The sequence below is a fragment of the Felis catus genome, chromosome A1, assembly GCF_018350175.1.
Source record: "Felis catus isolate Fca126 chromosome A1, F.catus_Fca126_mat1.0, whole genome shotgun sequence".
Taxonomy (NCBI): Eukaryota; Metazoa; Chordata; class Mammalia; order Carnivora; family Felidae; genus Felis; species Felis catus.
The window spans coordinates 136,020,734-136,037,046 of record NC_058368.1 but is presented as its reverse complement, the minus strand read 5'-3'; the positions used below and the strand labels follow the sequence as shown (position 1 = coordinate 136,037,046).

Here is a 16,313-nt window from a genome sequence, read left to right as displayed (position 1 = left end):
ATAGAGTATGGAGAAAGCGGGGCTGGGTGGCGGCGGGGGTGGGGTGGGGAATGTCTTTTTAAATGCTTAAGAATGTGAGGCATTGAGATTTTTCTGTACTAGGCACCTGGGTGGTTCAGTCGATTGAGCCTCTGTTCCACTCAGGTCATGATCTCACTGTTCAAGAGTTCGAGCCCCACGTCAGGCTCAGGGCCGACGGCTCAGACACAGGAGCCTGCTTCAGATTCTGTGTCTCCCACTTTCTCAAAAATAAATAATTTTTTTTTAATGTGCAATCTTAAAAAAAATTTTTTTTGTACCAATGGAATAGGTCTGCTAAAGTGACCATAGCATTCCCGTACCCCACAACGCCCTGTGATATTTCTGATACCTACTTGACCGCTCAGCACGAGATCTGCATGGACCTCTGCTATCATCACTCCATGTGTGTGTTTGGTCTAAAGAAGGACAGCAAGGGGCACCTGGCTGGCTCAGTTGGTAGAGCCTGCACCTCGTGTTGTGAGTTCAAGCCCCACATTGGGCCTAGAGGTCACTTAAAAAAAAAAAAAAAGGCAATGGCCAGCAAGATATCTAGGAAGGGCACACTATCTTTTCTCTGATCACCTTGCTGTACTCATACAGATATTTTGCTGAGGAGAACCAACCCACTCTGGATTACAGAGTGGAGCTGCCTGAGGACCAACAACTAAACAGAGAACATTACCAACTGACAGCAGATGCTACATGGTCGGAAATCATAAAGAAGAACTTCCTGGGAGAGCCTAGGTGGCTCAGTCGGAAGAATATGTGACTCATGATTGCGGGGTGGTGAGGTTGAGCCCCATGTTGGGTGTAGAGATGACGAAAAAAATCAACTTTAATTAAAAAAAAAACTTAGCTAAAACCCAAGAATTTCCTGATGTTCTCTTCCAAATAGAGTATGGCAAAGGCTGCTATCCACACTCCCAGTATCTCTCTTTCTTCCATGGTAACAGAAACCCCCCTTTTTGCTAGTCATCCAGGAAAAAGAACCAACGTCCTAGCTCCTTTTATAGGTAGGTATGGCCACATGACTACTAAATTCAGTTTACAGAGATAGAAGCAGGAGGGAAGTACAAAGGTCATGTGACAGTTTCCAGGGAAGCCAAGGTTCGTAGGGGGTGAGGGTTGGAGAATAATGTGTAGAAAGTAAAAGGCATTGTAGGAGCACCTGGGCGGCTCAGTCACTTAAGCATCCGACTCTTGGTTTCGGCTCAGGTCACGATCTCATGGTTCACGGTTCAAGCCCCATGTTGGGCTCTGCACTAACAGTGTAGAGCCTGCTTGAGATTCTCTCTCTCCCTCTCTCTCTCTCTGCCCCTCTCCTGTGAGCGCTCTCTCTCTCTCTCTCTCTCTCTCTCTCTCTCTCAAAATAATAAACATTTAAAAAAGAAAAGCAGAGACTGTTGAGTCTAGATAAACACAAGTCCAGGACCATAAGGTATCAATGGAGTTTAAGTGGACGTAAGAAAGAGCAAGACCAGAGCTTGGCAGAAACTAGCGACTCACCTGTATAGAGAAGACCTGCTCTGACCAGAGCTGAAACTCCTGCAGGGAACGCGTGGGGCCAGCTCTTAAAAGAATCCAGTCGTAGTCCTTCATTAGCAAAGATGCTGTCATTGCAATACGCTTGAAAAAAAAAAAGGCATACGGGGAGATCAGCAAGCTTTGAGATTCCAACTATCAGTGTTCAAATTACCCCTTTGTATCTAGAGATGGAATATGGATGCATTGTGTTTTGCTTCAGTGCAATTGGAGGAGGGGTTGGAAAAGATGGAATGGTTACGATGAAGCAAGACTGACCACATGTCGAAGCGCTGAAGCACTGGTAGATATGTGGTGGCTAAATACTACCGTCTCATTTCTGCGTAGGTTCAAATTTTTCGATAATAAAAACTTTCAAAAGGATCTCTTCATCATCTACTGATGAAGTTTTGGGGTGATGGCGGGGGGGTCCAGAACCGACGGCCAAAAAAGGATTCTTGAAGGCATCTTTGGTGCAAAAAGGTGATTTCATTAAAATACGGGGACAGGACCCATGGGCAGGAAGAGCTTCATGGGGTCGTGAGGGGTAACTCATTATATACCGTCATGTTAGGAGGGGGTCAGGGATAGACTAAATCTCTAAGGTATTTTGAAAGCAAGGTTTCCAGGACCTTGAGGGGCTAGCTGTTGCTAGGGAAATGCCAGTTATTAATATTTAATAAAATCTCAGTCATGAGACCCTGCAGATGCTTATCAGGGGGGCCATAAGCTTGGAGGATGATTGCCAGCATACATCGTGGGGCAGTTGAGGTAAAGGAAGTAGACTTACAGGATCCTCGAGATTGAGATAATGTTAGACTAAGATTCCCTTTTGCCCCCAGCAAAGTGTCATCATCAGACAGCTGAGCTCCGAGGAGGTCAGTCTGCCGGTTTCAAGGACTTGTCAATGGGCTGTAGGCAGTAAGGGAACTCAATTTTTCATTTGCCTTAGTTTCCCACATCACCATGGCAAGCACTTATACCCCTTTCGTCTGTCCTCTAACATAACTAACCTATGTTAATTTGGTTCTGCGTGTTTAAGATGAAAGCTTGCCTTGGTGTTCTTTAAACACAGGAGTGTCCGAGGAATATCACATATCACCCACCTGGGGGTCAGGGGGTGTAGGTGCCAGCCTGTGTTTTGCCCTCAGCTCGCCCCAGGCTCCCTCATCAACTACCATCAAAATAAAACAAGACAGTGCTAGAGGAGATTTCCCTTCTCCCCAGCTTAGCGTCAAGATTCGAGAATATCAAGTTTTCCTTGTTATCTCCCTTAAGAGCAGGCAGGATACCCTTTGGGGTATCCACTCTGTGACATAGTCTCCATTGGACTTCCCACCTTGGACTGGGCCTGGGGTTGCGTTCCTGTTTTCTTTCTGTACCCTGTGAGGACTTGAAAACTAACCTATGGGGGCCCCAGGGTGGTTCAGTCAGTTAAGCGTCTGACTTCGGCTCGGGTCATGATCTCACAGTCCGTGAGTTCCAGCCCCGCATCAGGCTCTGTGCTGACAGCTCAGAGCCTGGAGCCTGCTTCAGATTCTGTGTGTCCCTCTTTCTGCCCCTCCTCCACTCATACTCTCTGTCTCAAAATAAATAAAAACATGTTTGAAAAATTAAGAAAAAAGAAAACTAACCTATGTTAATTTGGTTCTGTGTGTTTAAGATGAAAGCTTGCCTTGGTGTTCTACCTTTGAACACAGGATCCTGCCATTAACTTCGTTTTTAATCTGAATATTACTTAGTATTTTGGAAAAACCCATCTTTTCCTATGTGTCCATTGCTCTCACAGAACTATCGCACTCACAACCCTTCTGACACCAGATGTGTGAGGGTCCTACGCCCGCCCCCTGAAGCCATTCTCTGACACGAGCTGGGTGTCCTACAATTTACCCAAATCTAACTCTACCAGAGATACGTCAGATCCCACAGGTTAAGGGCTCGGCCACACAAGACTGCTCCCACACCACTGTATTTGCTAGAGTGGCTCACAGAACTCAGGGAAACACTTACTTACCACTTTCTTTAAGGCGATGATAAAGGATACACATGGACAACCAGATGAAGACATACATAGGCCCAGTGTGTATGTGTGTGTGGGAAGCTTCTGTACAGAAGCTCTGTCCCACGGGGAGTTGGCTATGGGTATATTCTCTCCCCGGGGAAGCTCTCTGAACACTATACTGCTGGGCTATTTAAGGAGGCTTCCTCATGTAGGCCTGATTAATCATTACCTCCACTTTCAGCCCCCTCCTCTCTCTCTCTCTGAAGAATGGGACGAAGGGCTGAAAATTCCAAGCTTCTCAAGGTGGTTTGGCCTTCCTAATGAGCAGCCCCCATCCAGGATCCCACCCACAGCACCCAAGAGCCACCCACCTCATTAGAACAAAAGATCCTCTCAGTGCTGTGATCACTTAGAAATTCTTTTTTTTTTTTTATGTTTATTTATTTTTGAGAGACAGAGACAGACAGACAGAGCATGACCAGGGGAGGGGTAAGAAGAGAAGGAAACACAGAATCCAGGCCCCAAGCTGTCAGCACAGAGCCCAGATGCGGGGCTCAAACTCACAGAGAACCTGACCCGAGCAGAAGTAGGACACTTAACCGACTGAGCCATCCAAGTGCCCCTGATCACTTCTTAAAGGTTTTAGGCTCTAGGTGCCAGGAACTGGGGGAATTTATGTATTTTCTTTTATCTCACACCTAATTTCTTAACACTGATCCATTTAAGAAGATATTCAGAAGTGTTTTATCCAGAAAATTTAGGAAATTTTTCTAAAGAAAGTGTCGAAGACCCAACTCTGTCGTATGTTCATTTATGCCAAAACAAACAAACAAACAAACAAACAAACAAACAAAAAAACCAAAGTCATTCCAGGGGCACCTGGGTGGCTCAGTAGGTTAAGTGTCTGACTTCAGCTTGGGTCAGGATCTCACAGCTCCTGAGTTCAAGCCCCACATCGGGTTCTATGCTGACAGCCCAGAGTGGAGCCTGCTTCAGGTTCTGTGTATCCCTCTCTCTGCCCCTCCCCTGCTTGCACTCTGTCTCTGTCTCACTCACTCAAAAATAAACATTAGGGGCGCCTGGGTGGCACAGTCGGTTAAGCGTCCGACTTCAGCCAGGTCACAATCTCACGGTCCGTGAGTTCGAGCCCCGCGTCGGGCTCTGGGCTCATGGCTCAGAGCCTGGAGCCTGTTTCCAATTCTGTGTCTCCCTCTCTCTCTGACCCTCCCCGGTTCATGCTTTGTCTCTCTCTGTCCCAAAAATAAATAAACGTTGAAAAAAAATTTTTTTAAAAAAATAAAATAAAATAAAATAAACATTAAAAAAAAACAAAAAAAAAACTAAGTCACTCCCGAAGACTAGAAATCTCTTATGAAAATAGTTGTTTTTTTTTTTTTTTTTTTTAATTATTATGACACCATGGGGCGCCTGGGTGGCTCAGCTGATTAAGCTGCTGACTTGGGATCAGGTCATGATCTCGTGGTCTGTGGGTATGAGCCCCACGTTGGGCTCTGTGCTGACAGCTCAGAGCCTGGAGCCTGCTTCAGATTCTGTGTCTCCCTCTGTCTCTCAAAAATAAACATTAAAAAAAATGATTATGACACCACAATGTGAGGAAGAGAATGAAAAAAAAAAAAAGATGACAAAAAAAAAAGCAAAGGAAGAAATAAGCAAAGCCTTTGGGATATTACCTGACACCATAGGTAACTCTCTCTTGACCCAGGAATTCACAAAATGTTCTCCCTGAAGAAAATTAAAATTCAAGTTATCCACTATTTGACTTAGACAATACAGTGATCTATGAATCACAAGTGGTTAGAACTCTCCTTCCCCCGCCCCCCCATAGTTTCATTGGGTTGCGGCAGGTTTGTGGGATCATTCCTAATTTCCATCTCTATTGATGTTGGAATTTTTTAATGCAGTGCAAAAAACAAAAACAAAAAAAAAACACCTGTGAGTGTTTATCTACAGCCAACAGGGAGCCTTCTCAGGGTCATGTTTTCCAAAGATCCAGTTCAAAATCAGAGTTATAGTAACATTGCACAGATTTACTTTGACTAATGAGGCAGTATAAGCTATATGGAGGAAAACAGGATTCAGTGAGGTGGTTAGCTGTTAAGCAACCAATCCTGAAACTGCACCCAGATTTCTTTCTGAGCAAACACTCCTCCTCCCTTTCAGGCCATCTTCTTTCCAGGGTTCTCACCTTCTGAGTCCTCTTAGCCAATGCACTCTTTTCTTGTTTAAGCCAATTTGGGAAGTGACTGGACACTAGGGAATCCTTACTAATAGAGTATAAAGTAACCAGCTGGGAGGCAGCAGCTCTGAGGCCAGCTGGGCTGGGGGTCCCAGGTGTGAATATCTTATGCAGGCATTCAGGTGGGGGCAGCCATCGGAAGCGGAAGTGGGGTGGGGGTGAGGGTGACTCCAGTCAAAGAGGGTAAGACTGGCTGTAGTTCAGCAAGACAATGTGGTTTGCTGCAATCGACCAGAAGAGAGGTAGGAGAAATGAAAGAAGGGAAGAAGAAACAAATGGAGCCGATGACAAAAAAAGAATGCCACTTCCCCCCCCCCCCCCCACCCCGCCCCTGCCCCGCTTCTAATTCACAAAGTATCAGGTAACCAAAAGCCAACTTGAGAAAATATTTGCTGTTATAAATTACCGTGACACCAACAAATCCCTTGTAGCTTTGGATATACTGTGCAATTTCCTCTGAGGATTTCTTACTTTGAAGAAATTCACATCTGTAATTGGTAAACAAGAGTAAGCATCTCTCTCTCAAAAGTAAAAATAAACATTAAAAAAAAAAAAAAAAGAATCCAGCACTTAACCAACTGAGCCACCCAGGTGCCCCAACTGTTCTACTTTTGTTTAAAATTTTCAACATCAGGGGCTCCAAGGTGGCTCAGTTGGTTAAGCATCCAATTCTTGGTTTGGGCTCGGGTCATGATCTCATGGTTCATGGGTTCAAGCCCCACATCGGGCTGTGTGCTGATGGCAGGGAGCCTGCTTGGGATTCTGTCTCCCTCTCTCTCTGCCCCTCCCCTGCTCACTCTCTACCTCTCTCTCAAAAATAAATAAATAAACGTTAAAAATTTTCAACATCAAAGTTAAAAAAAGGTTTTAAGCAATAAATCCGTATGTGGGAGATGTAAAGTCATGTAGAAAATACTACTCAATATAGCATTAAAGATAATTGAAACATACTTCATTTTCTAAGCAGAGAACTAAACATTGTAATCAAAACTTTTCAGTTTTTGAAATAAAACATTTGCACGAGGTATATATTCAGCAGTACATGGAACCATGTGTAGTAAGATTTTAAACATGGTGTTACTTTCCAACTTCCTTTATACACTATTTTACATCATCCCCATGCAAATTATTCTTTATTAATTAAGGCAGATCTGGAACTACTTTGCCAAACAGATAGGATTCTGATATAATAAAACAACCTTTAAGAAGTGGTTTTATAATGGAGCGCTTGGGGAGGCTCAGTTAGTTAAGTGTCCAACTCTTGGTTTCGGCTCACATCATGATCTGAGGGTTGGTGACTTTGAATGCCATGACAGGCTCTGGGCTGTCAGCACAGAATTTTGGGAATTTCTCTCTTCCTCTCTCTACCCCTCCCCTGCTCACATGCATGACCATGCATGTGCTCTCGAAGAATAAACATTAAAAAAAGAAGTGATTTTATTTTATTTTTTATTTAATGAGAGAGAGAGTACAAGCAGGGGAGAGGGGCAGAGAGAGAGAGACAGAGACAGAGAGAGAATCTTAAGCAGGCTCCACGCTCAGTGTGGAGCCCAATGCGGGGCTCCAACACACAACCCAAGGATCATGACCTGAGCTGAAACCAAAAGATGGCCACTCAACCGACTGAGCCATCTAGGTGCCCCAAAATGATTTTAAATGATACAATTCACATTTTCCACAAAGTAATCAAGCCTTTCCTGAATAAATTCTGAAATGTTCCAATATCGGATAGGAAACGATCAAGACTGAAGACGCTACTCCAGATGACTTGTCTTTTGCCTTACAACAACAACAACAACAAAAAAAAAAGCAAAGATAATTACAGGAAAAATATATTTATCTACTTACGTGGGGAACCACTTGGCATGTTCCTTCCAAGGATCGTCTCCCTCTTCCCAGTTTCCTAAACATCCACCACAGGAAAAACACTGCACAGTGTCCCGTTTACCTACATGCGAAGGACACATTTAGATCGCCCAGCAATGGCTCCATGGGGTAGGGCAGAAGACGAGTTTCCAGGAGCTGACTGCTTGGTGCATGAGCAAAAGGCACTGCTGCATGTCTGTCTGTTCACACCCCCTGCAGGCTGAATCTCTACCCACACACAGCCCTGCTCCCCTAAGGGAGCAGTTAGGGTACCCTACCCCTCAGCCACAGCCCTACTTCACATACAGAACGGTCAGCTGCTCATGCACTCGCCCCAATTCCTTCCAAGGGCTGGTGTTTTGCTCTTTGAGCTCTCAGGGAAGGAGTCAGGAAGCCAAGAAACACCAGCACTCATAAAGTAAGGTACCATTAGAAGCTGTAACTTGTAGTTCCGTCCTGAAGTTTCCGTGGAGACTAAAGCACATTTCTTAAACTCTTTGAGCCTAATAAACTCAACTGTGAGACGTGGGGAAGGGGCAAGTTGTTGGATTAGAATTAAGGCTGAATTTGAACTCAGCATCAAGCACATACTTAGTAAATGATTGCTGCTTTCAAAATTGTCATTCACACTTGTCCTAACATTTATGGCATGGCCAGGAGATTTCAAACATAGTGCAGTTTTCTAGAGTGCAATTCTCCCTATACATTAAAGTTAGCCTTAAAATTAAAGCAAACAACTCCCCCCCCCCCCTCCCAATACTGCAGCCATTAAAAGAATTAAGGAAAGGGGCGCCTGAGTGGCTCAGTCCGTTAAGCATCTGACTTCGGCTCAGGTCATGATCTCACCGTCTGTGGGTTTGAGGCCCGAGTCAGGCTCTGTGCTGACAGCTTGGAGCCTGGAGCCTGCTTCAGATTCTGTGTCTCCCTCTCTTTGACCCTCCCCCGTTCATGCTCTGTCTCTCTCTGTCTCAAAAATAAACAAACATTAAAAAAAAAAAAAAAAAAAAGAATTAAAGATCATAGAAGAACCAGGGAACGGGTAAGAAAACTGTGGTCAGTGTGACTTCGTGATTTATTACGAGGGCAGTGAGAACCCAACCAGCATTGTCTGAGGTCCAAATTTAAGGAAAAGTAACTTCCTTACTTTATAATACATTTTGCAAATTAACTTGATGCTTTGTACAGTGTGTTCAAGTTACAAGGGTTCAATTTTAATAAAACACAACTTATGCCTCATGTAACTCATTTAACAACTGAGGAGAAGTTCACAGAATGTTCCAATTCCAACATGGGACCCAAACGCAAAACTCCAGAGAAATACTTCAGAAAATGACTTTAAAAATTACCTGTAGGGGCACCTGGGTGGTTCAGTCGGTGAAGCGGCCGACTTCGGCTCAGGTCATGATCTCGCAGTCTGTGAGTTCAAGTCCCGCATCGGGCTCTGTGCTGACAGCTCAGAGCCTGGAGCCTGTTTCAGATTCTGTGTCTCCCTCTCTCTCTGACCCTCCCCCGTTCATGCTCTGTCTCTCTCTGTCTCAAAAATAAATAAACATTAAAAAAAAAATTACCTGTAAAGACAAAGCCAGCAGCTGAGAGGTCCCTCACGGATACCGCTTGCACATAAAATGGCCAGTTCTGGAAGGATTCGAGTCTGGCGCTGTCTTCCTGGTACCTTGCTTTGTCGCCTCTCAGCATGTTCTCTGGATTCTTGACTCTTATATCATACTTGCCAACGTTACCAACATCTTTGCCCAAAAGGAACTCACAACGTGGACGAAACTTCTTGTGAAGTTCTATGGGGAGTCTGTGGATGCTGGCACCAAAGAGGATTAAGCTGCAGCAGAAGCACTGAATCCCAGATTTTATGCCAGTGAAATAAAACCCAGCTGCTGCCATCTCCTGTGGCGTCCATGAGCTGTAGTGCTCATAGGTCACAAAACTCTTCAACCTTTTTGCTTCACTGCGCATGTGTGAGTTAAAGCCTTTCTGCATTTTTTCTCGTTCCTTCTGAAATCCTTCTTCCATTTCTTTGGCGAACTGAACTGCATCTATGCCTAGAAAAGGAGACAGCTCCGGGAGCAAAGCAAAATCAAACCCGGAAACCGTATCCTCCTGGGCCGCCTCCTGGGCCGCCATTTTCTGAAAAGGAAAGAAAAGCAGGTTGATGAACTTCCACCTGAGCAGCTGCGGTAAGACACCACTTAGGTCAAAGGCATAAAACAGGGGCTCCCATAGCACCATCGTATAACAAGCCGCAGCATGCCTGCTTGCATTCTCCACACTCTGGGAGCCTCAGGAGTCTTCTGTTAATCCCTGTTAATTTTCTGTTAATCTTCTGTTAATCCCTGTTAACCTTCTGTTAAACCCAACATGAAGTTGGGTGGTTCAGCTCTGCAAGGTGGGCTTATGCACTTCCCACCCATTCCTGCCTTTACTCGGTTCAGCTGATCAAGAACTTGCCAATCTACCCACATTTCTGCAAAAGCTGCAGCTGAGGATCTTGATTAAGAGCAAGCATGCCCTTCACTTGGCAGGCCGGATCCAGTGCAAGGAAGAGCTCCTTTGTCATTCGTGCAGGAAATTTGTCTCCGCGGAGGTTATCCAGGAAGGTCTATCCAGACCAGAAGGTTACCGAGGTTTCGACAGAATCGCCCCTTTGTTTCAATTCTCTTTTGCCCTGTACAGTCCCTTTGGTGGCTAGCAGATGAGAGTCACATTATGACCAAAAGAAATATCTCCCCAACTCTCCTTTGCCATCACATCCCTTCCCAGAATGAACAGATCAAACCTTGGTGGGCTCGGCTGCCTGAGGCTCTTACTTTCATTTTTGCCAAAGCAGCCCAAACCAGCCAAGAAATGGTTTTCTTGGAGGACTTCCTCTCTGAGTTTGTGTGAATAGCTTAGCTCTTCGCTCTGGTTCAGGATCTACCACCGGTCCCTCCCTGCTCTGCTCTTCCTCCCATCTGAAAGGGCGGGCCTACGCCAGCCGACTCCATCTTGTTCTGTGTCCTTCACCTTGACCACACCTCCTCCCCTTGACTCCATCTTGTTCTGTGTCCTTCACCTTGACCACACCTCCTCCCCTCGAGTAAACCCTCCCTCACCTGCCGGACCCTTCCCCAGCCAATCGGCTGAGGCCATAGCCATTACCTCACCAACTGCCCCCAGGCCCCAATAAAACCTTTGTCCTTTTGAAACTCGCTCTCTTTCCCTGGTATCTCACCGCTGCGTCGGTGCAGGTAGGGGATTGAGCTCGAGCTAGCTCAAACAAAGGCTCTTTGCTTTTGCATCGGACTCGGCTCCCTAGTGGTCTTTGGGGATCACGAATTCTGGGCATAACACCATCAATAGTTCTCCTACTTGAAATCAAGCCACTGATGCCTCAGCAGCCAGCCTGGCCTCTGTGGCTTGAACTCTTTTCATTCTTTTCTCATTCTCCCACTTTTCATTCTTTTTTTTTTTTTTCTCTCCCAAAGTCTTAGCCATCATTTAAATTTAAAAGAGGAACCACGGGTTTCCAGTATGCAATCACAGTGCCCTGTCTCCAGCCATCACCCACGGTTGGCTAACTGAAAAAACTCACAAGACTCTACACAGTATAGTTACATAAGGCTTTAACAACAGTGAAAGATAAGATACGAAAATTAAAATTCATGAGGCGCCTGGGTGGCTCGGTCGGTTAAGCGTCTGACCTCCACTCAGGTCATGATCTTGCGGTTGCTGAGTTCGAGCCCCATGTCGGGCTGGCCGCTGTCAGCCTGTCAGAGCAGTTTGCTTTAGATCCTCTGTCTCCCTCACTCCGTCCCTCCCTCACCTGTGCTCTCCCAAAAAATAAATACTGAAAAAAAAAAAATTAAAAACAGGTCTACACGAGAGAGGGACTCAGACTCCAGGATCAGTACCTAGGGATTTTTCTCTGTTGCACAGGACATTCTTCATTTTAGATAATGAACCACCTAGATAGCTCTTAGAGAAACCATAATCTCATCTGAGGAGGAGTCTTAGAGACCCCTCTGGTCCTGTGACCAAAACTAGGCCGCGTGACCGGTCCCAAAACCAGAAACAAGCTGACGCCAGCTGCACCGCCCCCCCCCCCCCCCACCGGTCTGTTTCAGACCCTAGCACACAACTGACTACATTCATCACCACTTTGGACATTTCATTCAGGTTTGGCCAACATGCAGCATCTCGGATCCCTATCTCTCCGGGGGTACGGAAGTACAGGGTTGCAAGAGACCAGCTGGTCCGCAGTCGTCCTGTACGTAGACAACAAAGTTCACCAGTCAGTTTTGCTGGTCCCCAGGCTGTTTCTGGGCAGAAGAGACCTCCGAAGCCCTCTCCAGCTTTCCTGTTCTTTTACAGCAAGAGCTAAGAGAGCCAGGGAGGCTCCTGTGTCGCGCAGCTAGGATTCAAACCCATCTGTGTGACCCTAGTGCCTGTCCTCTGGCCTCCCAAGAGACAAACAGGAATGAGAGAAACATGAGAACTGCGAGGTGAGGTGTGGAAGCAAAGCACCATGGTCAGAGAAGGTCATTTACTTACTGAGAGGCTTGTCCGGAGTCCCACTCAGAAGGCAGGAGAGTGTGTGGCTGAGCCTCTGCGCTAGCCCTTTAATGGGAAGCACTGAGAAAACATTTGAGGAACCAAAACTCAAATTGCGCAGTTCCCTGGGAAGTTACCGGTCAGTGTTCCAGGGTTGTGAGTCAACAGGCATTAGGTCAGGACTCGAAAGGAATAATAAAACCTGCCAAGTCCCACAGCAGAAAGTATTTTATTCTAAATAGTTCATGATTAATGAAAGCTTATGATGCTAGTATAAATCTTCTTTCTGGGATGATGGCAGTTTCCACCTTTCTGGTATCTCTGAGGATTTTCTTTTATCTTTGGGGTTATAAACATTCTTAGGATATTGTCTAGGTGTGGGCGCTTTTACATTCATTGCCCTGAGCACCCAGCGGGCTTTTTCATTCTGAACAGCTGGAGCTCCCAACAGCCCTGGGCGATTATCTTTAATTTCCTAAACTTCCTACTGTTTTTCTCTTTTCACTCTGCCTGGTATCCCCATTCAGTTGGAAATCTAAGTCTTAACTTCCTTTTCCCTCAAACACTCTCTTACTAGTTTGCTCTACTTCCTGGAGATTTCCTCTCCTATATTCTTTCAATTCTCCCACAACAATCCTTAGTGTCAGCCATTCTACTTCTATTTCCCCACAGCTCTTTCTTGTGGTGACGGTTCCTTGTTTTCACATCTAATTTTTTAAACCAATGCAATCCTTTTCAGTCTCTTCTCTGATACTATCAAATGACAAAACTAAAACAATCTAGGAACAAGTTTGATGTCCTTTATTCAAGGGAACAGAATCCACGTACGGGGGAGTACAGGACCTCACAAGCAGCTAGCGGGCTCTGCCCGAGGGATTTTGCGCTGGCGCCAGCTTTAGAGAGAAGAGTTAACATGGAAACGGTATGACTGGCCAGGAGGTCGACGCTTCCCTTGTAAGGCTGGCAGGCTCTGTTTTCTACAGTGAGCTAAAGTGGCTAAAGCTGAGCTGAAGGATTGTGACTGGTATCGTTAGGCTTCCTTGACAGGTGTTTCCTGTAAGTGCAGGCTGACTTAGGCTTTGTTGTTGTTGTTGGTTTCATGTTTTTATTTATTTTTGAGAGAGAGCATGAGAGAGGGGAGGAGCGGGGGAACAAAGGATCCGAAGCAGGCTCTGTGCCGACAGCACGAAGCCCAATGCGGGGCTAGAACTCACAAACTGTGCACCAAAGAGGGATCCTCAACCGACTGAGCCACCCAGCCGCCCCTGACTTACGTTTAGATTTGTGACATGGCCTGGGCCCCTGGGGTCATCTCCATTTTGTGGGTCCCTCGCTACAAATTAACTTTATCAATACTGATGTTTAAGTTCATCCGTCTCCTGCATTATCTGTTTCCTCCAAGGTTCTTACCATTTATCTTGGTGTCTATTTTTCACATCATCAGCTTTCCTCAAATGTATCCTGGTCTTCGGTTTCACATTTAAGAATGAAGCAAATTAAATGCTGATTGGTCAGAGTCAGGGTTAAAAAAATCCAATTAAGTCACATGAGTGTGATTTGAACCTAAGCCCTTTACTTTATGGAGAACAGTCTGGAAAACCAAGATTTACCCCAGCCAAGCCAGCCTTAAATGTCAGAGAAACCCGTCAGAAAATGATTTCCAGTTACCTGTAGGGACAGAGCTAGCAGCTGAAAGAAAGCTCACTTGAGATGTTCCTTGAGCATCAAATGGTCGGTTCTGGAAGGATTCTTTGGGGGTGACAGTGCCCACACTAACTCCTCAAAGTTCATTTTTTCTCTGTTTTTCTCTGTTTTTTAAGAGAAGAATCTGATTTTTTGCCTTGGGGCTAACACCTGGCTACAAATAACCTAATGGTGCAGTAGAGGGAGCTGGCCTTTAAATTGGTCCCTCCACATTCAGCCCTTCCTGTCATTCCTGCCCTTCTCACCTGGCAATTTGGGTCCCCAGTCTTCTTTGCAGGGGACATACTCTCCCACAGGTTATGGGTACATTCAGGCTGTGGTTTTCTTCGGCCTATTCATTGATTACTACAGCGGTGTGCTGTTCCCAAGGGAACTCCCAGTGGCGTTCCCACCTTCCAAAATTTTGTTAAAATATTCTGTGCACGGATGGTCCCCTCCTGCTTTCTTAATTTTGGAGGGTTTATACTTTTTAACATCATCTCAGCAAGACTGTGTAACTATTACCAATAATAGGCAATTTACTAAGGTCTAAAATAAATAGGTCTATTAAGTAGGTAATTTAACAGGTGAATTTGTTAAGGTCTAGTACTTGCCTGGCACAGCTCTAAGCATGTTAGATGTGTCCATCCAATCCCCTGAACAGTCCAAAGGAAGTAGGTATGATTATGATCTCCATTTTACAGAGGGGGTAACTCAGGCACATAGGGGTTCAGATGAATCAGATAGTCTGGCTATGGAGTCTGCACTTTTAACGCTATGTTATGCTGCCATGAGGCTAGATTTTAAGGACAGGCAAACCTAGGTAATCCAGAAAGCTCATTCCCTACCCTTTTTGGTAGTTGAGCAAATTGCTGAGTTAGGGAGGCTTTTGTTACCCGCGTCATTGGAATGTGAACTCACTGGCTAAGCTCTGATCCAACAGGGTCAGTTTCCCAGCTAAGAAGCAATCATTGTTGACTAGATGACCAGGTATTCACCAGCCCCTCCTCGCTTTTCTAATAGCATGTATAATGTTACAGGGACAGTGCTCTTTTGAAGCACTTTCCGTGGTGCATCCCGCTGTTGTTGAACCAACAATTCCTCTTATAGGTAGTCCAGAGGTCGGTGGAACCTGTCCACACCGCTGACCCTTCTGCCTATAAAACTTTCCCCAATCGACCTTACTGTTCATCTATAATGTTGTGTGCGTCTTGCCCACTGCACATTACATTTATTGTAGCACCTTATAGATTTTGTTGCCTCTATGGATTGGATTTTTTTTTAACTTAAAATTCTATCTTCAAATATTTATTGGTGATGTACAGGACTCTTTCTGGTCTGTTTTAAAGATATGAATGTAATGGGGCACCTGCGTGGCTCAGTCGGTTAAGTGTCCAACTTCAACTCAGGTCACGATCTCACACTTTGTGACCCGCGTCGGGCTCTGTGCTGACAGCTCAGAGCCTGGAGCCTGCTTCGGATTCTGTGTCTCCCTCTCTTTCTGCCCCTCCCCTGCTCACACTCTGTCTCTTTCTCTGTCAAAAATAAATAAACGTTGGGGCGCCTGGGTGGCGCAGTCGGTTAAGCGTCCGACTTCAGCCAGGTCACGATCTCGCGGTCCGGGAGTTCGAGCCCCGCGTCGGGCTCTGGCCTGATGGCTCAGAGCCTGGAGCCTGTTTCGGATTCTGTGTCTCCCTCTCTCTCTGCCCCTCGCCCGTTCATGCTCTGTCTCTCTCTGTCCCAAAAATAAATAAACGTTGAAAAAAAAAATTAAAGAAAAAATAAATAAATAAATAAATAAACGTTAAAAAAACTTTTTTTTAAATGTATGAGTGTAAATCCTCTTGTATATTGGAAGTAGATATTTGTATCTTCTCAACATGATGACACTTTGGTCTTTTACAGTCATTTCATTGTCTTGTCACATGGATTATATGCTTCAATATTATGTTGCTTTATTTATTTATTTTTTTAATTTTTTTTTTTTAACATTTATTTTTGAGACAGAGAGAGACAGAGCATGAACGGGGGAGGGTCAGAGAGAGAGGGAGACACAGAATCTGAAGCAGGCTCCAGGCTCCGAGCTGTCAGCCCAGAGCCCGATGCGGGGTTCGAACTCACAGACTGCGAGATCATGACCTGAGCCAAAGTCGGACGCCCAACCGACTGAGCCACCCAAGCACCCCAATGTTATGTTGCTTGAAAACAGTGATAATTGATATCCTATCTTACGTTTTATAAGATTCTTTTTAAGTTTGTTTATTTATTTTGAGAAAAAGAGTGTGAGCAGGGGAAGGACAGAGAGAGAGGGAGAGAGAATCCCAAAGGCTGCTCCACATCGTCAGCCCAGATGCAGGGCTCGAATCCATCCACCGTGAGATCATGACCTGAGCCGAAATCAAGAGTCCCTCAACTGACTGA

The 16,313-nt window shown here is 45.3% G+C and overlaps 1 protein-coding gene across 2 annotated transcripts in view; it reads right to left on the bottom strand.

The window, feature by feature from the left end:
• The window catches only part of LOC101090330 (NLR family apoptosis inhibitory protein), a 35,557-nt gene extending 23,196 nt beyond the window's left edge, over nucleotides 1–12,361 (bottom strand). The window contains exons 1-6 of one of the 2 annotated variants that reach the window (XM_019835218.2): nucleotides 12,210–12,361; nucleotides 9,236–9,806; nucleotides 7,650–7,749; nucleotides 6,208–6,289; nucleotides 5,236–5,287; nucleotides 1,528–1,647 (exon numbers count right to left, since the gene is read on the bottom strand). In XM_019835218.2, the coding sequence (XP_019690777.1) occupies nucleotides 1,528–1,647; nucleotides 5,236–5,287; nucleotides 6,208–6,289; nucleotides 7,650–7,749; nucleotides 9,236–9,803 (922 nt within the window). In that variant the 5' untranslated portion in view covers nucleotides 9,804–9,806; nucleotides 12,210–12,361. Of the gene's footprint in view, nucleotides 1–1,527; nucleotides 1,648–5,235; nucleotides 5,288–6,207; nucleotides 6,290–7,649; nucleotides 7,750–9,235; nucleotides 9,807–10,139; nucleotides 10,689–12,209 lie in introns of those variants that run through there. The other variant, XM_045061788.1, reaches the window with a different exon arrangement.
• Between the last annotated feature and the right edge of the window lie 3,952 nt (nucleotides 12,362–16,313).